The following is a 27,297-nucleotide window of genomic DNA, read 5'->3' as shown; positions in this document are numbered from 1 at the left end:
AGATAGATAGATAGATAGATAGATAGATAGATAGATAGATAGATAGACAGGTAGATAGATAGATGGAAGGATTCACAATGAACAAATGAAAAATGCATATATAAAACTGGCAACAGAGCAAGTACTTACAAATGAATACAACAAAATCTATAAGAATAGTGTCCAGGAGGCTAATTCTTACTAGGCTGTAGGCATGGGATAATGTTAAACATTATGAATTATTTTTTTTTATTTTAAAACAAGTAAGGACAATTTTTTTTAAAGGTAGAACTGTTGTTTAGTGTGGATGGGAATATGATAAAACCAAAAAAAGGTGGGTGAGCAATTATCATTTTGCTATTGTTTTGTCTACCAAGTAGAATCATCTTCATACTAGAGAGGAGAGAATAAAAATAGTTAATGAGTAATTGAAACAAATTCAAGTTAGCTGGCCATAGAGACTTCAACTTATGTTACTCAAATGCTATCTCTGACATTAGTTAAAGTTCTGCTGGTAATTATGGTAAAATCCTGGAGAACAGGGCAGATGTTACAGAGTCAGAAAGGCAAAAATTGTCCTGAGTTTCAAAAAGGGGAAAAAGGTAACTAAGGGTAGTTAGGTAAATATATTGAGACAGAATGTGTTTATTAAAAGTGTTAGACAGACTAAACTCAATAATTCCCCCTCCCTTTTTTTTAAAGTGGGAGAAAAGATAATATTATGAATACTATTAAACAGCTTACTGAAATCAAAACTACTAAGTTTCTCTCATGAGGTGGAAATAATATGCACTGAATGATAATATTGCTCCTAAAACAGAGGGTCCAGAAGTAGTTGACTATTAGATGGATACTGGTGAGTAATAATTAATGCATCAATGTCAGCCTGAACGATCTACACTCTGGCCCTGGGTTCTGATAAGAGTCTTTTTTTTCCTTTTCTGGTCTAGAACTTGGCCATTTTCTGATCATGCCTATGTTCCTATACTCTCCACATACCTTCCTGCTCCCCTTTATCTGAGGTGTTCTTTTATTAGAATGCAGTGTCCTGGAGGGCGGAAACTGTACCTCTGGTTTGTATTTGTATTACAAGCAATTAGAACAATTGCTTGTTATTTATTTATTTATTAAGGACATTTATTAAGCACTTAATAAATTCTTTGTCATGCATTTATTAAACCCAGAGGCACCTAGGAGTGCAATGGTTAGAGCCCTGGGCCTGGAGTCAGGAAGACCTGAGTTCAAATTTGACCCAGATATTTATTAGCTGTGTGACCCTGGGAAAGTCACTTAACCTCTGTTTGTCTCAGTTCCCTCATCTGAAAAACAACACAAATCAAATTAAGATAATAATAGTAGCCCCTACCTCCCAGGGATATTATAGGGATTAAATAAGATAATAATTGTAAAGGTTTTAGCACAATGTCAGTAAAGCAGTAAGCACTAGGAATTCACAGTGAGCCTCCTGTTTTTGCAAAGTGAATTTGTACTTTCCAAAACCTCTGGCTAATATCTGCTAAATTTGAATTTGTACCCAGGTTCTGTATTTCACAGTTTCAATTTGTCCCTGGAGAAAAGGTTCCACAAAGTTTTCCCTACCTGCCAAGGTTCATGAAGGGCAGACTAAGGTTAACTTTCATGCCAGTTTATAAGTACTTCCAATAAGAGGTGTGTGTGTGTGTGTGTGTGTGCGCGCGTGTGTGTTTATGTGTGTATGTAAGTGAAAAAATGTTGCAGTGATTGAGGATAGAATTGTGAATAAATCCACTTACCTCTGTTTATAAAGGTAAAATCCAAAACCAGCAAAAATAAGGGCAAAGAAAGGCACAAGGATAGCAATGGCCACAGAACTACTATTGGTACCATGTGGTTGGTTGGTAGTGTTAGGACCTTCTGACATATTCAATCCTGCAAAAGAAAAATGAAAGCTGGACAAATGCATAGTGTCTCCTACCCTAAAGGCTTCACCTGAATACTGACAGTCAATTTCTGCTTGAATGATTTTATCTGTCTTGAAGTTATTTGTTTTGTTGTATATGTTTCAGCACCAATGTTTCTCCTTGTTACAGTTTCACTTAAGATACAATATAAATGAATTCTAACTTAGTTTCAACAACTGCCTTGTAACATCAATTTCTATAATGATATTCCCTAATCATTTTAGGAGTTTGCTGGTTTTTTTTTTCTTCTTGAAAAATAAATATATTCAAACAAATGTTAGTTGAGATTTGGTAAAAGACTGAGATTCTATCATATCTTTCAGTATAAACTAAAATTATTCAAGCAATTCAGAGCATTTGTGTTTTAAGAAAAAAAATGAAAGTACAAGAATTTACAAGGTAAAGAAAAAGAACCATTTCAAAATGAAATTTATGTTTAATATTTTAGACTAGGGACAATAGAGTGAAGGAGAAAAAGAGATACTATCACCCGAGACAATATATTATATCATATGCCACAGAAGCTCTTAATAAATCCACTGAAGCGCTAATATTAAAGTGCTTATGCATTTTCTCAGACAATTTTGGTAAATGAAAGTGACAAATTCACCTTGGAAATTACAAGTACCTTTCACCACAGAAAATTAGCATATCTGAAGAGTACTAAGCTATTTCAGAAGGGGGCCCATTACTCAAAGTTATTCTTCCTCCTAGATACTATAAGCTTATTATCTAAGTGCCTCTACATTACCCAAGCAGTAAGAAAATTGCAACAATATTCAAAGTAAAAGGAGGCATTACTGCTCTTGAGAGATAAAATAAAATAATTTCTAGTTTAATATTTTCCTTTGATCAGTTTCACATTTCCTTCTTTTTATTTGCTGAAAGGAAAGATGTTTTGTGATGTTTATTAGAAATATGGTGAAAAAGTAAGGGCTGAACAGACTTGGCACACAGAGATTCAATATTTCTAAAGAATTTAATCACTCAAACAGCTATCAAAGCACTGGGGGTAACCAGGCCACTACAGAAGGAAATAAAATATTCAAGATATCTAATATATAGAATCCACGGCATGTTTTATAGAATGTTCACAGTACAAGAGAGTCAAAATGAAAAATCACCTAATCGCTGAAGTCCAAACTGCCCGTAATCTTTACCCTGAATAAATCCTTGAAATACATAAGTTGCTCCATCAGGTTCTGCAGAAACCTTTAAAACAATTAAAGAGAGGGAAGATTAAATCTGGAAGAGTTTTTTGGCCATAGCTACTCTTATCCTGTCTTGGTAAATACTTAGGTTTATGCTGACAGGATTAATTCTATGCAAGATTGTTCTACTGTATTATCTTAGCCTTAGGTAAAGTAGCATTTTAAATATTATAAAAATAAATCCCAGTGGTTACATTTGTAGACCAGAATTGCAATCTAAGAATGCATTGGCAAAGAACAAAAAATAGTGACTTCATGGGATAACATGGAGAGTCCCATGGCAGACTCAATAATGAAAAATGATATCTTACACTTGTATGGTACATTATTTTCCCCCAAATACTTATATATACACAATTTCATCTGATTTCCTAACAATCATGTGAGGTATCAGATAAATTTATTTTATTAGCCTTTAGGAATTACTGGCTAAGTATATCACCCTCATTTCAGAGCTGTACAATCTCCTAAATTATGTAAACTAGGCTGTTAGGAAAGCACTCCCATCTCTCAACCATCCTCCATTTATATATTAAGTTTCACAATTAACAATTAATTCTTTTGTGTTAAATATTGCCCTCTGTATGTAGTACCCTTTTTAAACTCAAACACTCTTGAGAAAAGCAATAAAGTCTTAACTACTCTTTACTGTGAATGAGTTTATTAGATCAATTTTTCCATGAAAAATAATACTAATGCAACATGAGGGCAAGGGAAGCCTGAGGGAAATAAAGGAGACAGTTTGCAGAGGAGGGAGGCTTGGGGATGCCAAAAGCAAATTTAGCTAACTTTATAATTTTGCTTGGGGCCATCTCTGACCAAGTCACTGACCTATCACTTTATTTACTATTGGGACTTCCAGAGAGGTAAAGCTTATTAGGAAGAATATTTCCTGAGCTATCCTGTTCAACCAAAAGCCTGTCTGTTGACAGGCAGTTCTGACATGATTTCTCTAACCATGTGCTAGCATTTTCCAGGCAGAATTCTAATACTGCATCTGATTTCTCTACTCCTCTTGGGCTGAGTGTAAGTAGAGAAAGTTACAAGACTGAGTTGATTACTTACATGCCCTACCTAACTGAGACTGTTCCACAATATTTCCTCTTTACCACGATCAATTCTTTATCTCACTTTCTCTTTTCCTTTCTCCAGAAGCCACCAACTTCATTTCCATTACCTATATAAATGTACTGCTAAGGCTTTCTGAACTTATTGTTTTCCCCTCAATACATGTCTAACATAATATTTCATTCATATATTTATGTATGTCATGATTTGCTTAGAAAAAAATTCTGATCAAACAAGTCAAGTCAAACTAAAGCTAACAGATGATGTTTATATAAAAATACTCACAAAACCATCCATGGCCCAATTTTCTTCCTTCATTTTGCTCACTGAAGCATGAACTGGTGTTTTAATAAGATAGATATGTAGCATTAGGCGAGCTTCTTGGCTTTTATAAACCCCTAGAAAAATGGAAATGCATCTTAGGACATGTAACATGAAAAATAACTAGGATTCATTTCATTTCATTTTCTAGAACTTCCTTAAGCACATCAAGGATTATAGATGAGAGATGAAAAATAAAGCCCAGCTTAAGCCCCACCTACTCCATTTTAGCTTACTGCTGGGAAGGAACTAGAGAGAGTTTCATAGAAGAAATAGCATTTTACCTGGTTCCCAAAGGATGAGGAAAGTATAGCATGGATACTGACTCAGTCAAGAAAGTAAAGGGATATCCAGGGAATAATGAAGAGCTCAGTTTGGTTGGAAGTTAGAGTATACAAAAAGACAGGAAGTGAGATATGGTACCAAAGGGAGCACAAGTACCAGTGTTCAAAATAACTTGACTGATTGCATTCAGAGTTTCTCACTATTCCTCTATTACTCCAGCTCTCTTGTAATCTCATTTGAGATTTCTCTTTACATTCCCAAGTGTAGGAATAGACATTGGTCCTGCATCCAAATTATAGACTCTAAAATGTGTTAATGTATACATTCTGAAGCTCAAAAAGCCATAAATACTTTGTTGGGGATCTTCCTGTTTACCACCATAGAATTTAGAACTAGAAGAGATCTCAAGGGCAAAACTACACTAAGTCCTTCATTTCAGAGACCTTAAGTAAAATGTTTTGTGCCTAAGGTCACACAAGTCATAACCAAGATTCACACTCATATCCAATAATTCTATATCCATCACTCTTACTTAGTTAGGAGTTGTTACTAAATGAATTTAGCTTCTTTATTTGCACATAGAATTTTGTTATTTGCAGGTGCTTTTTTCAAATTGTGAATACTTAAAAATATGATTCCTGTCAATAAAAGTATCATTTATTATTAATTCTTCCACCTCTAATTTTGACACTTTACCAACAAAATAAGAAAAAACTGAGCTTCAAGAAATATTGATATAATGTTAAAAAGTAAAAATTAGATCTTTTCCATCAATATATTTTATTATTCCTGATAACATTATTTACATAGTATAGTAGAAGTTTGTTTTAAGGATTTATTTTCAACTGAACCTAAGTGTATATACCCCAAGACGAAATCAAAGATTTGTTTTCCCTCCATCCCTTATAATATTGAGTTTCACAGTCCCAAGAGCAATTAGAATTGGCAAATGACAAATTGTCTATTAGCAGACAATATCATTCTATATACATGGCATGAAAATACTGAGGAGTTAAGTGGAATTCTACATTTGAGCCTACTGGGAATTCAGAGTACAAGTAAGTAACACTGCCTACTCATTGAATTCAGAAAGACCTAAGTTACACTCCTCCCTCAAAGGCTTATTGTGTGACTGTTCAAGACAACTGCTCTGTCTCAGTTTCTTCATATGTTAATTGGTGATAATAGCATCCACTTCACAGGATTGTTATTAGGATTAGATTAGACTCCTCTCTCCCTACACACACACACACACACACACACACACACACACACACACACGCACGCACGCACATACACACACTTCACTTCGAAAACCTTTAAGTGCTCTATGATTGCTACATTGTTATAATATTATGCCATGATTAAAAATGAGATAATATTCTAGGCTATTTTACCTCCTATTATAGTTTATAAAATCTGTTATATTGTTAAACATCTTGTACATATATGTATATGTCTGTGTGTGTATATATATATATATACACACATATTATATATTTTCCCCTTCTTTGAACAAATTCTGAAAATGAGGTTTAAGCATTGCCCACCACCCTTCTATTATGCCCCCTACTATAAAAACTCTTCCTTACATGCTTCTTTTAAGGGAGAACATTTTCCCCATTTTATATCTCTCTTGCCCCTTCTCCCAGTACATCCTTATTTGTCATATTTACATTTTTTTGAGATCATCCTAACATAATCAGCTCAAACCAGGGCCCTTTGTCTGTGCTGACTGCTTCTAACTACTCTAATAATGATGAAATTCTTAGGAATTACATGTGTTATCTTTCCATATAAGAATGCAAAAAATAACTTTATTGGGCCCTTATGATCACTCTTATGTTTACATAAAATGTTTCTCTTGTGTCTTCTGTTTGAATGTAAAATTTTCTTTACAACTCTGGCCTTTTCATTAGAAATTCTTAGAAGTTTTTTATTTCATTAAATATCCATTTTTCCCCTGAAGGATTATACTCAGTTTTTCTGTTTTAAGTTCTTTCTGGTTGTGATCCTAAATCCTTTGACCTCCACAATGTCAAACTTAAAGCCCCTTTATCTTTCAATGTAGAAATTGCTAAATCCTGTGTAATTCTGACTGATTCCATAATATCTGAATAGTTTATGTCTAGCTGCTTGCAATATTTTCTCCTTGACATGGGAACTCTGGAATTTAGCTATAACATTCCTGGGAATTTTCATTTTGGGATCCCTTTCGGGAGATCATTGATAGAAACTTTAAATTTTTTTGTTGATAATTTCTTGAAGTATTATGTCTAGACTCTTTTTTAAAAAATCATGGCTTTTAAAAGTCCAATAATTCTTCAATAAGCTCTCCTTAATCTGTTTTCTAGGTCAGTTGTTTTTCCAATGAGATATTACACATTTTATTCTATTTTTTCCATTATTTTGACTTTGTTTCTTGAAGTGTCATAGAGTCATTATCTCCTACATGCCAGATTCTAATTTTTAAGATATCATTTCTTCTATTTCTTCTATTATTTAAGATAATATTTCTATGTTGTACCTCTTTTTTTCATTTAGCCAATTCTTTTTTTTTTTTAAGAATTTCTTATCTTCAGTTCCTTTTCCATTTGGCCAATTTGTCTTTTAAAACATTCTTTTTCTAAGTATTTTTGTGCCTCTTTTACCAACCTGTCAAATCTTTTTATAATTGTTTTGCATGACTTTCATTTCTTTTTCCAATTTTTCCTTTACCACTTATATATTTCTTTAACTCTTCCAGGAATCCTTGTTCTGCTTATGTCCAATTAAGACTTTTCTTTGAGGCTTTGCTTGAAGCTATTCTCATATTATTGTCTTCTTCTGACTTTGTTTTGGTCTTCCTGGTCACCATAGTAGTTTTTACTATCAAGTTTTTTTTTTAATGTTTGTTCATTTTTAGAGTCTATTTCTTGATTTTGGATTTTATATTAAAGTTATGTTCTGCTCCCTGTTGGTGGGGAGACACTGTCCCATGCTTCAGAACTTTCTGTGCTGTTGTTTTCAGAGCTAATTCTAGGGGTTGGCAAGTTTTCAGTGTTTCCAAGTGTAATGGGAATGTAAATTTGTAAGATCTTCCCTGCCCCTAGGCTAAAGTGCACCTGGAGCCTGGGGTGGGAGGCTTGTTTTTCAATAGATACTTCTTGATTGGCCAGTGAGTCAATAAGGTTGTTACATTCTCTGAGCCAGGAGAAGGTTATATAAGCCCTGATGTGTAGCTTTGTTTTGGGGCTCACTTTGAGAAGTGTTCTGTGATTTGATATGGATTCTGGGAAGCCGTGGTCCAGAGCCCCCCGGCTTTGAAAAACCCAGATGTTGAAACCCAGATGTTGATTTGGTATGGATGTAATGGTTGGACAGTTTGGAAAGCTGTCTACTTGATCTGTTTCTGTCTTGATAATTCTGCCTGTATACTTTGAAGTTCAGGGTGCTGACCTTTTTCCCCTGAACGAGGTAAACAATATATGTTTGTCTGATTAAAGTAAGCTTGTTAACCCATTTTGAGTTGCTTTCCTTTAACAAAGCAGATCCAAGAACCTGTATGGGCAGCCACCCTGAGGACGCTTGGGGTGCTTGCTGCTACATCAAGGTGGTGTGATCTGGGTAAAGATATGGTCACTGCACTCTGGTCTTTACCAAGGAATGGCCCCTGCTCCCCTGCAGTGACAAGTACTAGCAATCCTCTTGGCCCTGGAACTGTGACCAGGGCCCCTGCTCCCTCGTGATTGACCACAAGCACTACTTTTTGTCCTGGAATTGCAACTCGGAACTGTGTATGAACAGCAGAGTTGCCTATCAGTATCACCTGTACCCAGTGCCAACAAAAGGTCCCCTGTAATCTCTTTCTGACCAGTTCTCTCATTCCCTTATTTGTCTCTGGGCTGAAGTTGCTGCTGCTGCTATTCTGCTGCCATGTGTTTGGACTCTAGACAGGCCTCCACCTCAACCTTTCCTGGATCTTCTAAGTTTAGTTAGGCTGGAAAAGTGCTGCATCCTGACCTTTTATTGTCTCTGTTATGCCAAAATTAGATCCAAAACATTATTTTAAGTTGTTTGGAGGGAAATGTTGAGAGAGTTCAGCTGGGTTGCTGTCTCTAATCTGCCATCTTGGCTCTGCCCCACCATGAAGACTCTTTTAAGACATAATATCAACTTTTCAAATGCATAATATTGCTATAAGATTATACAAATACGTTGTACTCTTATCACTGTCATTAAAGGACATTATATTGTTATGTTATTATATTAGAATTATATATATTTTCTTTGTCGGTTAGTTGTTTTTCAGTTGTGTCTGATTCTTCATGACTTCAATAGGGAATTTCTTTTCAAAGCTACTGGAGTGATTTACCATTTTTTATTCCAGCTCATTTTACAGATAAAGAAACTGAGGCAAACAGGGTTAAATAACTTGCCTAGGGTCACACAGCTAGAAAATGTCTAAGACCATATTTGAACTCAGAAGAGGAGTTTCCTAACTCTAGGCTTAGCACTGTATCCACTGCACCACCTAGATGCCCTTATATCCTTTCTACTTTCATTCATAGGCATTCGGAATTAATAATAATAACTATTTAAGTCTCAGAAAATATTGTCTGGCTAGAGAGTCTAATCTATTTAAAGGCATTAAACATCTGATATTTTCCAAATATTTAAAAGATTTACTGAAATTTTTACTTTTCGTCTTGTTTCTGTGCTACATAGATAAGTTCTAGATAATGAAAATGATTAATTATTTTATAATGTAAACCCTCTTATTCTACCTACATAGAAGTTGTTTGGGTGACTTATTTCAGAATATTTTTTACTTGAATAAAAAAAGAAAAAAGTTCATTTAATAATCTATCAATAAATATTAACTGTAAATGAATTACAAATTCTATCAAAACAACATTAATACCTAGAATATTATGTAAAATTATAAATTAAAAAATTATGACAAGTGATGAAAATGAAAGCATCAAAGCATGGTATAGTTTTTAATTTCTGACAAGGTACCTGACAATAGCAATTCCATATTGCTGTTGCTTAGTGTTGCATTTACTCTTCCTGTGGATGAATTAAAACTGGTCACTGTCAAAGTCATGGGCTGTTTCCTTCCTTTGAAGTTATATGAGCCTTTCCATATATAATTCTGGGCAAAGACATCATCAGGAACTGTAGATACATAAAAAAGTCAAAACAATCAACTCCTTGGGACTGTGTACTTGAATTGTACTCAATAAATATTTGCTTATTTAATGATTATTTATTATAGCATATTAAGGTTCACAGAATGCTAATATTGGTGAACTCACAATTCCATACTGAATAAAATTTATATCACTGTAACAGAGTATTATTTACAATCTAAGAAATTGGTGGAGAAAATGAAGTTTGAAAAATCAACACAAAACAGATTCATAATTTCACAGATAGCTATGACTTAAATAATGCCAGTATTATATAGTAGTAATATTGTTTTCCAAAGTGAATTAGTTAAAACCCCACCCTGAATTCATTAGGTTAACAAATATTCTTGTCCGTGCTAATATGTAGACACTAATATGGCAGTGTTAAGTTAGCCTGTGCCTTCAGAGAATGAAAGATACCTTTTTCAATGGTACTGACACTGAGTAGATGTGAATAAAATATAAAATGACTCCTAATTTTAATTGTAAACTAGGTAGATGAACAAGCTCTATTACATTAACATTCAATCTTCAGACAGAATTAATGTCTAAATCAAGGGTTATTGACTGAGGAATTTTGTTTTTTGAATATTTTGATAACTGTATACCAATATAATTAGTTTCATATGCAAACCTATGTATTTACTTTATGCATTTGAAACATTCTGAGATGTGATTCATAAACTTCACTGAACTACCAAAGGGACCATAACACATGGAAAGGTTAAGAATTTCACGTTTAGATAAAATAATGGAACATTCCTTTACTTAGAGAAAAGGGGGTCAACAGGTCAAGCCATCAATCATTTATTAAGGACTTACTATGTACCAAATGCTGTGTTAAATGCTAGAGATACATGGAGAGGAGAAAACAGTTATTTCCTCAAAACTATGTTAGAACTTTGCATGTAATATATGCTACATCTCAGTTTTTATTAAAATAAAATAATTCATTTGCAATTTCATTAAAAATTAAAAAAATATATTGTAATAGTCAAAAGACTTACAACTTCCATTTAGAATCTAGGACACCTACAGATATGTGGCTTACCTCTTATCTCCCATTTCTGAAATAGCGATTTTAATCTTTCAAAGGGGAAATAAAAATATATTTTGTTTTGTTTTTTGTGGGGGTGAGGCAGGGCAACTGGGGTTAAGTGACTTGCCCAAGGTCACACGGCTAGTAAGTGTTAAGTGTCTGAAGCTAGATTTGAACTCAGGTCCTCCTGACTCCAGGGTTGGTGCTCTATTCACTGTACCACCTAGCTGCCTTGAAATAAAAATATATTAAAAAACCAAATCAGTTTGTGCCAAAATTCAGCTTTTCTTTCAGCATGATATCAAACACCTTGTGTCTATTCCTTCTTTTCCTTCGGAGAAAACAGTATTTAGACTTGCTTACAGAATGATCTCAAAGACCTAGAAGAATGCTCTGTAGTTCTGACAGGGTAGGAAGTTTAGGAATTCCAGTAACAACAGATACTGTTCCTGAGAAAGAATGACTCTATATAAAGATTAAAAAATCTGAAAACAAAATCTGTCAAATCATTTACCAAGTCTTATCATTTTTTTTACCACTACTACATCTATCCAGTCTATCTTCTTTCTCTCACACAGGCCCCACCATAGTTCAAACCCTTCCTACCTGAAAGATTGCTACAGCCTCCAAATTGTTCCCCTTGCCTACAGCCTCTCCTTGTGCCAACCCTTCTTCCAAATAGCTATCAAACTGTTTTCCTAAAGTTATAGTCTGATCATATTTCTCCTCTACTCAACAAACTCCAGTGACTCCCTATTACCTCTAGGATCAAATAAAAAGGCCTCTATTTGGCATTTAAAGCCTTTCACAACTTGGCTCTCACCTTCCATTCATTCTGGCATGTAGTTGAATGGTAAATTGTCTGAAATCCAGACTACATATAAATATTTTACTAATATGATCATTTTCAAGTTATAGCAGCATATAAGGCAAAACACAGGTTTCCAAATAAATGGCAATATGAGGAGTAAAATGGCATGGTGGAATGGGTGTTGAATTTAGAAAAGATCTTCATTTCTAATCTCAGCTCTAATATATTTTTATTCTTTTATTCATTTATACATCCATTTATTCATTCATACATTTTTTTACCTCAAAGGCTATTAATTATATTCCTCCAAACCCATGGAAATGAAATCTGTTTTCCAAAAATCTATGGTGTATATGTCAATGATACTTGACCTTCCCCTATATCTCCATTTAAGTCAACAAGCATTTTTTAAGCATCAGAGATAGGTGATGAGGAATGGTGGGGAGTGTTTTAAGTTTTAAATATTTTGGTCATTCCATCATTTCTCAAGTTTTGTCATGTATTATCAAATGTCAGCAGTCACTTTCTTCCTAGATCAGAATTAGGACCCAAATGAATGACATTTCCATTTGTCAGTCTACCTACCTTTTGAATAGTTCTTACCCTGGAGTCTATGAAATTGTTTTAAAGCTTTTGATAATTGGATCTAAATATTATTGATTTCCTTAGAAATCTTTTATGTTTCATTTTATTTATTTAAAAGCATTATTTTTATGTGGGGTCCATATGCTTCACTGCACTACCAAAGTGGTACATGACACAAAAAAGACTAAGAAAACCTACTTTAGAAGCATTAAAGTATCATAAAGGCAAATCAAGGGAGAATTAACTTTCCTGGAAGGAGAAAAGGAATGGGAAGAGAGAGAGTGTGTTAGTTTCAGAAAAGTCTAGATAAAGTCCTTTATCACTGCTCTATCATGGATCCATGCCAGGCTTGTGATTTATTTCCTGTACTCTCTGTGATTCAGGGATACTGACTTCCTTGCTGTTCCTTGAACATGACACTCCATTTCTGATTTTAGGCATTATCATTGCCTAACCCCTTGTGCCTTGAGGCTCCCCCTCCTCATCTCTGCTTCCTGGTTTCCTTCAAGTCCCAGATAAAATCTTCTTCTACAAGGAAATCTTTCTTGAGGCCCCTTGATTCTAAAATCTTCCCTGTACTGATTATCTCCAATTAATCTTATATATAGCTTGTGTGTACGTAGCTATTTGCATGTTGTCTCTGACTTTAGAATGTGAGTTCCTTGAGAGAAGGCACTATCTTTTAACTTTCTTTGTAATAACAAGTAAATAACAGTGCCTAGACACTTAAAAAGTGTATTGACTAACTCTCTAGTTCCTTCTATCCAGGTGGTCTGTGATAGAATCTGATTACAGCATCCCTGCAGTTTTTGCCCCCATTCCCTCTACTGTGTTTCCCTCCGCCGCACTGCCTCACATAAGAATATCTTAAACACCTTAATCCTAACCATTACAATCATACCCTTCCTACCAGTTGGTTTATTATATTACTTTTTAAAAGTAAGGCATACCATTTCAGAATCATATTCCAGAGTTGTAGCCAATCTCATCTTGTCTTTCTGATGCCTCTGAAGTTAAATTTGCCACCTTTCATTAAAATTCCTTATTCCTCTTGCTTGTTACTCTCCCTTTGTGCAATTGTATACAGAATTCTGAGGCCATGGGTTTGTAATGACTTCTGAATCACTAAAAATTTTATCATATTGAATGATAAAACTACTATTCAACATTCTACTTTCTTCTATGAATTTCTAGGTGTCTCTAATGCTTCTTTTCCCCCTAAATTTTAGCTACTCTTTGTGCTATTTATCTTGATGGATATACCTAGGTTGTTTTCTCTCCAGCTCCCCCCCCACTTTTAATTTTAAAACCTTTTCAATTAGATTTGCAAGTCACATTTTTATCAACCTGAGTCAACCTTTGGTCTAGAGTCCATACTTCTTGTTTTCTAAGTTGTGGGTCCTAAGCACTCCCAATGCATCCTGAGCCATCTCCAGGCCCTCCGATGACTATCTGGCCACTGGACCCTGATGCCTCTGGAGGAAAAAGTGAGGCTGGTGACCTTGCACAGCCCTCTCTCACTCAAATCAAAGGCAACTGCAAATCATGTATCATTTCCCTGATGGCATGGTCCTTTTCAAAAATGAAGGACAAACACAACCTGTGAGTAGTCTGAGCTGCCTGAATGGGTCCCAGCCAGTTGGGTAAGTCAGCTCGTCCTCTCCCTCCCCTCTCCAAAGGAAGGTACATTTTGACAGCCAGAAGCTGCCCAGTTAACTTGGGGTTTACTGGATAGATTCCTTCTATTATCCTTTCTTCCTCTCTGTCTCTCTCTGTCTCTCTGTCTCTCTCTGTCTCTCTGTCTGTCTCTCTCTCTCTCTTTCTCACACACACACACACACACACACACACACACACACACACACACACACAAACCTTAAAGACCAAACCTTAAACCCATTTTGTTCTGGAGTTCACAAATTGGAAAACAATAGGTCCCAGCCCAAATTCCACTTAATGGCTATATTTTGGGCATCCTGTCTCAGAGTCAATGTCAATAGTAACCGTTTCTCTTTTCACCAGCAATCCTGAGGGTCTTCCTCTCCCAGTTTGAGTTTTTTTTTCTTTTTCTTTTATTTAAAGGGGTCATCCCTTGACTTATTTATTAAAGAGGCCTATTCACTGAACGGGCATTACCTCATTCAAAGTGAGAACCTGAAAAGGTCTTAGCCTAAAAGGGCCAGGGTCTCCCATTGCATCCTGAGCCTTCTCCAATTGTCCTGATCAATATCTGGCCACTGGACCCAGATGGCTCACGAGGAGAAAGTGAGGCTAGTGACCTTGCATAGCCCTCACTCAAATCAAAGTCAACTGCAAGTCATGTCATCATTTCCTTGATGTCATGGTCCTCTTTGAAAACAAAGAACAAACACAGTCTTCTTAACCATGTGCTTGCTTCCCTGAAATACAGTTGACTTGCAAACTCTATCCCATAGGGTCATAAATAGTTTATCAGGAACTAAAAGCTCTGTGAAATAGGGCCTTTTTTCTTCTTTTTTGGCTGGGAAGGAAATGGCAAACACAATTTCACTGATTGAGGGATCAGAAAGAATGAGTATTGATAGTCAAAATTTTTTATTTTAATGTTATGCACTTCATAATACCCATCATATCTCTGAATTTATTGCCTTTGGTTCAATTTTTGTCAATACATAAGTAATAAATATATATTTCATATGATCACTATGTATTTCTAGTTTGCTTAATGTGTGTTCCAAACTATTCACAAATTTCATTCTTCAAGGGTTACTTCTCTTCTTTATTACCTTATCCTATTATCTTATCACCATACAGAACCAACCTCATGAAGTAGTCACTTCAGAAATGTTTCTTGAAAGGAATTGAGAGTAGGGCCCCAATATAATATAATCGGTGATAATGTATGATCATGTGAAATAGACCTATTCTAGGCTCATAAATTAATTTATAATTACACTTACAATTCCTGAACATAATGTAATCTTTCTTTAAGGAGGTGTTTCCAGAAATATTCAGGTGATTTCAGTCTATCATTCCAAATAGAAATTATAACAAAATATCGTAAAAATTCTGGGAATATAGCTTCCTTTTTGCTTAAACTCTTAGAAGAAAAGGGGTTAAGTTTATATGTTTTTAAAGCTGACATTATTGTTTGTGTTTGTCCTTCATTCTCAAAAAGGACTATGACATCACTTTCTCCTCCAGAGCCATCTGAGTTGAGGGTCCAGATATTCATCAGGACCCATTATTGTAATAGTTAAGCTAATAGAAACAAAACTGCCTTTGATATAAAGAATGTGATAATGCCCAAATCTATGTATTTACTCTCAGCCTCTCCCCAGAGCTCCAGGCCTATATTCCTCACCACTAGCTAGACATGTACAATAGATGTTACTGCAACAACCTGTTCTATTAGCACCAGAAACCTATTCAAAACAAAACATCGTCTTTGAGTAAAAACCTGACCTTATCCTTATTTTTTTCTATTTTTTTATTTATAACTCCATCACCTTCATCATCCAGTCTTGGAATCTCAGAGAGATCTTCGACTCTACAAATGCCCATGTCCAATTAACTATCAAGTCCTCTCATTTCTTTCTCCATGCTTTGTGTCACATCCATCCCCTATTCTCCAATTCTATGACAATCACCCAATTTCAGGCCCACATAGGAAATCTCAAATGATCCCCCCCTCACCTCCACCCAACTCCCTACAAGCTCTGAAGTATTCTCAGACCACACTACCTTGAATTCATTTTCAATACATTATTTATAGTCTTATATAATTTCAGGTTTTCTCTCCCATTAGAATGCAAGCACCTTAAGGACAGATGACTGTTTCAAATTTGTCTTTGAATCTCCAGTATATATCTTAATGCCTGGCGCACTGAGTTCTTAATACATGCTTGTTCATTAATTGATATACTTGACTATTTTACTATCCTCGGGGCTATTACAACCCTAACCCATCCCTCACACTGACTGCCTAATAATTAAAAATAATTATCAACAATGATCACATTACTTTGCTTTTCTGTCAATGAATACTCCTTATATTTTATTTAGTAGGTGAACTCCTTTCTGATTATGTTATTCAAGACTCTTTACAACTTGGCTGCAATCTTTCCAATCTCATAGCAAACTGCTCCTTTTGTGCACTCAAAATCAAAACCAAACTCAACAATTACTGATTCCCTGTCCTTGTCCTGCTTTCTCCAAATCTAGGATCAAAATTATAGGCTCTTCTTTTGTTCAGTGTTCAGAAGTAGATGCCAACTCATCTGAAGATTTTTTTCCCAGAACCTTCTAAACTGCCCCCCTTCCCCCTACCTGAAAACTATTTTATCCACAAATTTACCATAGCATTTTGCCTGGATTTCTCCTTGTCATTCAACCCACTCTTCCTTGTATCTTGAGATTTATGTGCATGACTCTTCTCTACAATTAGATTATAAGGTTCCTGGGAATGGTGATTATGTCATATCTAGCTTAATAACCTTAGTACCTGTTAAGTTTGTTGATGCGAATTTTCTGGATTAAAATGAATTTGGTTCTAAAACCAGAGGCTCATTCTAGGACATCTCTAAGTTCTGTAGCTATGATCCCAGGTTAGGCATTAAATATGTCTATAGACTTATCCAGACATCAATTCAGAGAGCATGTGAATGCCATGGATGTTTGATATTCTTCCAAAGACATAGATTTTAAAAGCTCTTGTCAAAAAATAATTGTCAGCTCAAAATTTGACATTGAACTAGATTACATAACAATTTAATTAAATCTTTCAGTCACACATATAAAAGTATTTGGGACATGATTTATTTTGAAATTATCTTTTAATATTTTAGATAATATTATAATTTTGTTATACTATTAAATTTCATATAGAAACTAAGTCTCTGAGCCAAGATTCGGATTCTAATCCTCAGAGTCTCAAGTTCAGTGCTTCAGTATTAACTCTTAACTATGAAATTTGTTTACCATGGTTTGTATTAAGTTACTTACCACTTAACTTTGGACTGGGTGTTCCCAAAGCTGGTCTAGGATCTTTCACCAATATTTTGGAACCAGCTGTTGAAAAAAATGGCAGAATGACACACACATATAAGTAAGCATATAATACACCATTTAGTGTGAAGAATTCACCAGTTTTTAATTTTCTTTTTAAAAAATGTATACTAATATGCTATAAGAATTCTCCATTAATAAAAAAATTTATTGTTTAGATTTGAATGGGACTAGGGGAGATAAGGGAGAGGGAAAGACAAAGGGAAAGGGAAAGGGAGAGAACTGCCTAATATTCTTCTGAGCTTGAGGTTAAAAGAAGATAACCATTGGGAATTTCCTTCTACTTGGTTCTTTCTAACCAGGAAGGATGAATAACATGAAAAACAATAAGGCTTTGTCAGGAAAAAAATAAAACAAACAAACCAAAAAACCTTTCATTAAGTGTTAACTATACCAGGAACTGTGTTATGTGTTACAGATACAAAGAAAGACAAAAAACAGTCCCTTTCCTGAAGGATCTGACATTTCAATAAATGAAACAACATGTAAATAACTGGTACATACATGATATATGGAGATCAGGTGGAAATTAATCTCAAAAGGAAAGGCACTGACAATTTCAGGGAGAGGGAAGGGTCTGATGTAGAAGGTGGAATTTAAACTAACTCCTGAATGAAGACTGTAAAATGAAGGGGCAGATTATAGGCATGGGAGACAGGGCAGAGGCACAGAGATAGATGACAGAATGTAAATAGCAAGGAACAAGTAGAACAGAGGTAGCTGTACCATAGAGTAGAGGGAGGGCAGTAATCTGTTAAAAGGACAGAAAATTAGAAAGGTGTTAGTTTGTGAAGAGCTTTAAATGACAAAGAACTTTACATTTGATACTAGAATCATAGGGAGACACTAGAGTTTACTGTGCAGTAGGTAACTTGATCAAACCTATGTTTTATTAAAATGGCTTTGGCAGATGAATGGAAGATGCATTGCAGTGGGGAGAAAATTAATGTAGGGAAACCAATTGGAAGGCTATTGAAATAGTACAGGCAAAAGACAATAAGGGCTAAAACTAAGGGGTATGGATTGCGAGGAGGGACAGGGGAGAGACAGAGAGAAGAGCAAGAGAAGACAAGACAAGATAAGACAAGACAAGATGGGGGGTGGAGGAGTTCTGGCTAGAGACAGAAGAACTGAGAAGAGGACTCTTATGGTCGCAGAGTCAAAAAGGAGAAAACTTGTGGTATCCTGGCACTCTGTTTGTCTGCTCTGTCTGTGTTGATGTTTGTTTATGATACTTTATACAGAAGGCCTGGGACCTTGCTGGAAGCCCTGAAAGAGGATTTTCTGATTGTATGTTTACAGAAGTCCAGGAGGAGGGTTTTGGAGGTCCTGGGACTTTACTGATGATTTGTGCTGACCTCTTGGACCTTGTTTATGGGTCTGTGTTGATTTCTCTGTTGATGATTTGTGTTCAGTTCTCAGACCTTGTTGGTGGGACTGAGGCAGATAGTGAATTGATGATGGTGCCGGCAATGTGTATAGATATTATTGTGGCTCTGTAAAACTTTGTCTTCCAAGAAACAGGAACTGTGAAGGACTTGAAGTGGACTGGACACTTTGAACTTCAATTTGGAATGGGAACTGGACAAGGAAATGGACAAGGAGCTGGACAAGAAACGGGAGCTGCCTGCCTTTGAACCCAGGTGACAGCTGGAGCCAGGACCATGGAAGAGGAACGATGGAAGCTGAGAGCCAGCCTTGAGTCAAGCTCAAAGAAGACTTTACTTGGCTATTGTGTACTGACTGAGAAGATTATGATTTACTGTGACCTAGGCGTAGAGAACTTTGACTTTTGTACTGTGTGATTGAATTAAAGATTCTGTGATTGACTAAATAAATGTACTTTGCTGAAAACTATGTGACCACTTTGGTGAAAACTATGTTGCCATTTTAGTGATAAATTGTTGAGTTGTGACAAACTGTTGAGTTGTGACATGGTGAATGCTGTATTTTGATTTTCTGTGATAAGTTGTAACACTGTGAATGCTGTACCTTGATTTCTGTAATGTTTTGCTCTGATTTGTTATTGAAGAAATAGTTTGCTATACTATGTAATCAGAACCTTGAAAGCTGTTCATAGCAGTAGTCCTCTGGAAAACTTCTCATGCATGGCTTTACAGAAGGTCATCAAGTAAGGTCTCTAGCACCTGGATAAGAGTGGAATGCAGTCCAACATAGGCTGCACCAGCTCAGATACAGACCCAGCAAACCAGGAGTAGGCCTTGGAGTCACTGAATCAAAAGAAGCAGCAGCAGCTAAAGGGGTCGAACAATTGGTCAGGAGATTACAGGGGTGTCTCTGATAGCACTGAGGCCAGACTTTGTTGCTTTGACCATACCTTGACCCCAGGTGCAGTCTGGAGTGGCAGTCCCAGGGCAAGGAAGAACATTAGCACACCAGAGCTTGCAGCCCCAGTAGAGCAGAACCTTCCTCAAATTTCCAGGGCAGAAAAGAGTAGTCAATCACAGACCAGAGGACAGGGAAGGATAGTAGTGAACACATCTTTCCTTAGATTATACTACCTTGGAAGAACTGAAAACTTACAGGTACCTAGAAGTATCTCTGAAAACAGCTGCACAGAACCCCTGAAGCTTGAGACTGTGTCCCTACCACCCTGGACACAGAGCCTCTCATTAGCAAAGAGTTAAAATTCAAGAAACAGGCTGGAAAAATGAGCAAATGACAGGAAAAAAATTCTGACCAAGGAAGGCTACTACAGTGACAAGATCAAAATACACTTTCAGAAGAAAACAAAGTCAAAGCTCCTACATTCAAAGCCTCCAAGAAAAATATTAATTGGCAATGAAAAGGCTCAAAATGATTTTGAAAATCAAGTAATAGAGGTAAAAGAAAAACTGGAAAGAGAAATGAGTGATGAAAGAAAATAATAAAAAAAGTCAATTGCTTAGTAAAGGAGGCACAAAAAATATTGAATAAAATAAGATCTTAAAAAAAAAACACAGAATAGGCCAAATGGGAAAAGAAGTCCAAAACACCAATGAAGAGAAGAATGCTTTGAAAAGCAGAATTTGAAAAATGGAAAAAAAGGCACAAAAATTCACTGAAGAAAATAATTTCTTTAAAAGCAGAACTAAGCAAATGGAAGCTAATGACTTTATGAGAAATTGAAAATAAAACAAAACAAAAGGAATGAAAAAAATAAGATAATGTGAAACATATTATTGGAAAAACAACTGACCTGGAAAGTAGATCCAGGAGAGATAATTTTAAAATTATTGGACTATCTGAAAGCCATGATAAAAAAAAAGCCAAGGCATCATCTTTCAAGGAATTACCAAGGAAAACTGCCCTGATATTCTAGAACCAGAGGGTAAAACAGAAATTGAAAGAATCCACAAAACACCTCATGAAAGAGATCCCCAAATGGAAACTCCCATGAATATTATAGCCAAATTTGAGAGTTCCCAGGTCAAGGAGAAAATATTGTAAGCAGCCAGAAAGAAACAATTCAAGTATCATGGAGCCACGGTCAGTATAACACAAGATTTAGCAGCTTCTACATTTGATTTTTGTAGGGCTTAGAGAATGATATCCTAGAGGGCAAAGGAGGTAGTATTACAACCAAAAATCACCTACCCAGCAAAACTGAGTATAATCCTTCAGGGGAAAAGGGGATATTCCATGAAATAGGGGATTTTCAAGCATTCTTTATGAAAAGACCAGAGCTTAATAGAAAATTTGACTTTCAAATAAAAGACTCATGAGAAACATAAAAAGGTAAAAAAGTATAGAGAAATCACAAGGAACTTAATAAGGTTAAAGTTTACAATCCTACCTAGGAAGATGATACTTGTAATTTATAAGAACTTTCTCATTATTAGGGCAGTTAAGAGGAATATATATAGATAGAGAGCACAGGAGTGAGTTGAACATAAAGGGATGATATCTAAAAAATAAAATTAAGGGGTGAAAGAGGAATGCACTGGGGGAAGGGGAAAGGGAAAAGGAGAGGTAGAATGGATAAATTATCTCACATAAAAGAGGTAAGAAAAAGCTTTTACCATGGAAAAAAGGGAAAGATGAGGGAGGTGAGGAGAAGTGAGTAAACATTACTATAATCAGAACTGACTCAAAAAGGGAATAACAAACACACTTAATGAGGTATAGAAATCGATCTTACCCTATAGGAAAGTAGGAGGGGAAGGGCATAAGAGTAAGGAGTGGTGGTGGTGATAAAAGGGAGGGCAGACTGGGAGAGGGGGGAGTCAGAAACAAAACACCTTTGAGGAGGGACAGGGTAAAATGAGAGAGAGAACAGATTAAACAGAGGAACAGGGAAATACAATGTAGGGAAATACAGTTAGAAGTTATATCAATAATTTTGAAGCAAGTTTATCTGGTAAAGGCCTCATTTTTCAAACATATGGAGAACTGAGTCAAATTTATAAAAAATAAGTCATTCTCCAAATGGTAAATGATCAAAAGATATGAACAGTTTTCAGCTGAAATAATCAAAGTTATTTATAGCCACAGGAAGAAATGCTATTGATTGGATAAATGAGAATTAAAACAATTCTGAGGTACTACCTCCTACCTATTAGATTAGTTAATAGGACAAAAAAGGAAAATGACAAATTGTGGAGGGAATATGGGAAAAATGAGACATAAATGCATTGTTGGTGGAATTGTGAAATAATTCAACCACTGTGTAGGGCAATTCAGAACTATGCCCCAAATACTATAAAATCATGTATACCCTTTGATCTAGCAAGGTCACTACTGGTTCCAAATCCAAAAAGACATAAAAAAGAGGAAAAGGACCTATATGTACAAAAATATTCATAGGAGCTCTTTTCTGGAGGCAAAGAATGGGAAATTGAGGGGATACCCATTAATTGGGGAATGGGTGAACAAATTGTTGTATGTGATTGTGATGGAATACTACTGTGCTATAAGAAATGATGAGTGGGGGGCGGCCAGGTAGCACAGCGAGTAAGAGCACCGGCTCCAGTGTCAGAATGACCTGGAGATCGAATCCCGGGCTCAGACGCTTAGCACCCACCCAGAAACACCTGGCCGTGTAACCTCGAGCAAGTTACTTAACCCCAATTGCTTAGGGGCGGCCAGGTGGCTCAGCGAGTAAGAGCACCGGCTCCAGTGTTGGGACGACCTGGAGATCGAATCCCGGGCTCAGACACTCAGCACCACACCCAGAAATAACTGGCCATGTAACCTTGAGCAAGTTACTTAACCCTGATTGCTTAAAAAAAAAAGAAATGATGAGTGGGATGCTCTCAGAAAAAGACTTGGATAGACTTACATGGGCTGATGGAAAGTGAAATGTACCGTGTACAAATTAACAGCAAAACTATAAGATGATCAGCTGTGAACAGTTATTCTCAGCAAAACAATGTTCCAAGACAACTCTTAAGGACTTATGATGAAAAATGCTATCCATCCCCAGAGAAAGAACTGATAGTATCAAAATACAGATTGAAGCATTTATTTTTGGGGGTTGTTTGTGTCTTTGTTTTCTTTTATAACAGGACTAATATGGAAATGTTTTTCATGACATGTATAACTATACTGAATTGCTTATTTTCTCAATGAGGGGCTGCTGTGGAGGGAGGAAGGATAAAAAGATTGGAACTGAAAGTTTTAAAAACAAATGTTAAAATTGTTTTTACATGTAATTGGAAAAATATACTAAATAAATTTAAAAAAATAAAAAAGATATAAAAATTAATTGGGAAAATAATATTTCTATAATTCACAAATCTATACTATCATTGGAATGGGTAATCCCTGAGCTGATGGGAGGTATCTTTCTATAACGATGGGCTTTGAGAATTGCTGTGGTTAAAAAGGTGAACATTCTGTGACCAATTGGGTTATAATTTTTCTCTAAATTATGTTAAAAATTAAAAAAAAAACTTCTAACAGTTATTTATCTATCTGGACTGTTCAATAATTATCTCTCTACCCACAACAGTTTGATGAAATAATATTGACAATGAAATTGGTAAAATATGATATTCTTCCTCAATAATCACATTCAAAAAGCTGTCTAATTGTCTTTTGGGGAATTGTCTTTGTCTTAGTAAAGTTTTAAGTCATGTGGCAACAAATAAAATATTTCTCTTTAATATTAATGCTACCATGATACTTAGGCTATTAAAAATCATACCACAGAAGATGATCGAATGAAATTACCTTCACATACTGGGACTTTTCCTGTCCACGTGCTATCAGATCTACAGACTCTATGTTCTGTCCCTCCTGCTAAGAAGAAACCAGGTTGACACGTATATATCAGTGTATAGCCATGGGATGGAAGATCCATTCCTACAACATTTGCATGAGCAGGAGTTTCTGGCTGTTTACAGCTGTGTGCTATATGAAAAAAAAGAGAAACATGGGAACATTTCACTGAAGGGCCAGAAAAAGTCAGAAATCATGTTTTTCCTAACATTTCTCCAACTATTAGGATAAATATTTCCCCATGGAAAATAGTTTAGGAGCCACAGATAATGCAACTTTTAAGTCCAATACAATGGCTTTTGATGAGCAAATGAATGCACTTGTTTGGTAACCATCATCCTAAGGAATAACATAAAAATAAAATGGTATATTTATGAAAAATGATTCTTTATCCTAAGATTTTTCCTACATAAAATTATGTTAACATCCAAAGACTGTGTATATTAGATTATGTCTTTTCTAATATTGTAACACTAAAGTCTCCCATATAGAGAGACCAATGTGAAAAATACATTCTACTAAAGCAAAATAGCCTTTTTCTTTACTTAACAGGGCCTTTATTTCTACAGTGATTCAAGCTGTTATGCAGAAATGCTTTTATCTGATTTCCTCTCTCCTCTTTCTTACTTCCACTAAAACAAAACAAACAAAAAGCCCAGGGAAACAAACACACACACACACACACACACACACACACACACATTCTTGCTTATATTTCAAACCTTGGGGTGTCATTTAGGATTGTGACCTTCCTTAGGAAGCAAATCAAGGCCAGGACATTTTTAGAGGATGAGACTTGTATTCAGGAAAGGCCTTAAAGCCAAAGATCCTCTTGGTTGCCAAACAAACTCATATTCTCTTCCTATTTCAGTCAGCATCTCAAGATCTTAGAGGTTGAAGGCTGAAACTGATCCTTTATAGACTGTCTTTCTAATTATTAGTATAACAGATAGACTTAAAAAAGAAATCACTGGAATTTTCTGAAACTCATTTTTTTTAACTTGTAAAATGGGAATAAAAAGAACCACAGTTCTTAACTCACAGGGCAGTTGTGAGGATTGAATAGGATAACACATGAATGTGCTTTGGAAACTTTAAAGTTCTACATAAATATCAATTATTGTTGTGATTATTAAAAGGGCTTTAAAAAGAATGAAAAATGTGGTAATACATTTTTAGTTATATTTTGTGTTTTTTTCCAAAGATATAATGACTCTGAAAAATGAGTAAAAAATTGAGTGACGAATACTTTTATAATAACCAACTCAAGAAAATAAAAGATATCCATATTGTACTTATTAAAAATTTTCAAATATGAGGGAGACAAAAAATAGGTCGATTTTCCTACAACCAATACTCACGAATACATTCAGGCTGAATTCCACTCCATGTGAGGTCAGGAAGGCAAGTCCGTGTTGTTGAACCTTGTAGGAGGTGTCCTTTTTTGCAATGAAACTGTACAACATTTCCTACCTATTTAAAAATCCAGGGGGGAAAAAAGAGCATCATTCCAAAGAAATTTTCATCATCTCCAGGATGAAGTTACACTAAACCCTAGAGGAAAAAATATTTTAAAATATGAATCTTTGTGGGGAAAATTAGAAAAAAAAACAGAACAATAAATATTAAAAGAGGATAATACAACCTAAATATCTAATAAAATTATGTATCCTTGTAATCACACAAGAAGCAGTTAGTGAATATATAGCAAGTAAGGATGTATGCTAAGCTTTAAGAAATGACGAAGGCTATACATGCTAAAGCCATTCAGAAGAGGGAACCACCATTAGGGAAACAGGAAAACTACATCAGAGTAGTAAGGTTTGACCTAAATTTCAAAGGAAGGTCAAGACTTGGATAAACACAGAGGAAGGGAAAGGCTTTTCTCATGGAGAAAAGAATATAAGCAAAGATACAGATATAGGAATATTGATGGAAGAAGGTTGCAGATCACTTTAGTTAGAACACAGGGAGCTAAATTAGGGGAAAGGCAGATAGAGTTGAAAATGAAGACAGTCTTGAGTAATGACTAAGGAGTTTAGACCCAATTGAGGGCTAGCCAGCAATTCATGGGAAAAAGAACTAGGAGTTCAAGTGCAATATAAGTCTGAGAAGTGTCTGTAATTTGATATGGTAACCTATAGAATTTATTTGGTCTTTTAGTGCTTTAAGAATCACTTTCACACACACATACACGTGGGTGCGTGTATGTATGTACATACACGTATAAACACACATATGCCAGACTGGTCAAACTACATGTTTAGCCAAAACTTTTAGTTCACACTAAGTTCATTTTAAGGACTCTAATAAGTTGGATGGTCATTTTTAACTTGGAAAAAACCCCCACAAAAACATGCCAGGGTGTGGAGTACGGGTGAAATTAATTAATCTAGTTAATATAATTAAATTATGTAAATAATTCAGGCTGTTTTGTAAAATTAAATCCAGCTAGCTGGGCTGTCCTCAGTTACTTGGAAGGATTATCATGTAGATTTGCTCTTTTTGGTTGTTTTTCAGTGGTTTAAGTCACGTCCTGCTTTTTGTGACTCCACTTGGGGTTTTCTTGGCAAAGATGCTAGAGTGGTTTGAATAATAACAAATACACTACATAAACAATTTAAAATCCACTGAAATGAATTCTCACATCAACAACTCTTTTAAACTGGCATGGTATGAATTTTGCTAATTGATAATTGAACATATCCATAGAGACATTTTTAATAGATAATATCTTTATTATGGCCTTCGTTTGTTTCTCTTTTTAACAACTTAGTTTGCAATTCATTAATCTTTTTTTTTTTTTGCTTTTTGGAGAGGGGAAGGTAGGGCAATTGGGGTTAAATGACATTCCCAAGGTCACATGGCTAGTTGTGTTAAGTATCTGAGGTTGGATTTGGATTTGAACTCAGGTCCTCCTGACTCCTGGGCTGGAGCTCAATTCACTGTGCTACCTAACCACCCCAATGCTTCATTAATCTTGATCATGATAATTCACCATATCTATCAGTCTATCTATTTATTTAGGCTTTAACAGAGTTTAATACACATTATTTTTATTTTGTAGCAAGTTTGTGGTAAATGACTTGGTTGCCTAGTATTTTATCATGTCATCCCATTAAAGCAGAAATTCTTAATCTGGTGTCTGTGAACTTTAAAAATAATTTGATAACTATATGTTAACATAATTTGCTTCTTTGTAATACCATGTATTTGATTTTTTAAAAATTTATAAACTATTATACTGAGCAGAAATCTAGAGAGACTCAAACCTTTTAGGACACATAACTTTTGCATGTATGTATACTCAGAGTTTGCCAATGGTTGGTGTCACTTCTCTTTATATATATGTAATTTAAAAACACTGATTGCTTTTACTATGTCAGTTTGCTGGTAAAACAAAATTATTGGGGCAGCTAGGTGATGCAGTGAATAGAGCACCAAACCTGGAGTCAGGAGGACCTGAGTTCAAATCTGGCCTCAGACACTTAACACTTACTAGCCCTGTGACCTTGGGCAAGTCACTTAACCTAAATTGCCCTGCCTTCCACCCTCCAAAAAAGCAAAAAAAAAGTCAAATGTCATAATTTGGGAAGTGGTTTACAAATAAAAGCAT

At 35.4% G+C, this 27,297-nt stretch overlaps 1 protein-coding gene across 1 annotated transcript in view; it reads right to left on the bottom strand.

The window, feature by feature from the left end:
- The window catches only part of CSMD3 (CUB and Sushi multiple domains 3), a 795,885-nt gene that overhangs the window by 3,251 nt on the left and 765,337 nt on the right, over positions 1-27,297 (bottom strand). The window contains exons 55-61 of the mRNA XM_069081309.1: positions 25,043-25,154; positions 23,634-23,813; positions 17,397-17,462; positions 9,806-9,964; positions 4,484-4,596; positions 3,044-3,131; positions 1,752-1,887 (exon numbers count right to left, since the gene is read on the bottom strand). Of these exons, the coding sequence (XP_068937410.1) occupies positions 1,752-1,887; positions 3,044-3,131; positions 4,484-4,596; positions 9,806-9,964; positions 17,397-17,462; positions 23,634-23,813; positions 25,043-25,154 (854 nt within the window). The remainder of the gene's footprint in view (positions 1-1,751; positions 1,888-3,043; positions 3,132-4,483; positions 4,597-9,805; positions 9,965-17,396; positions 17,463-23,633; positions 23,814-25,042; positions 25,155-27,297) is intronic.

The sequence above is a fragment of the Petaurus breviceps genome, unplaced genomic scaffold (assembly GCF_028583685.1).
Source record: "Petaurus breviceps papuanus isolate PSGF00001 unplaced genomic scaffold, PetGlider_PUasm1.0 98, whole genome shotgun sequence".
NCBI classification, from domain to species: domain Eukaryota; kingdom Metazoa; phylum Chordata; class Mammalia; order Diprotodontia; family Petauridae; genus Petaurus; species Petaurus breviceps.
The sequence above is the reverse complement of the archived record's forward strand: the minus strand, read 5'-3'. Positions and strand labels throughout refer to the sequence as shown.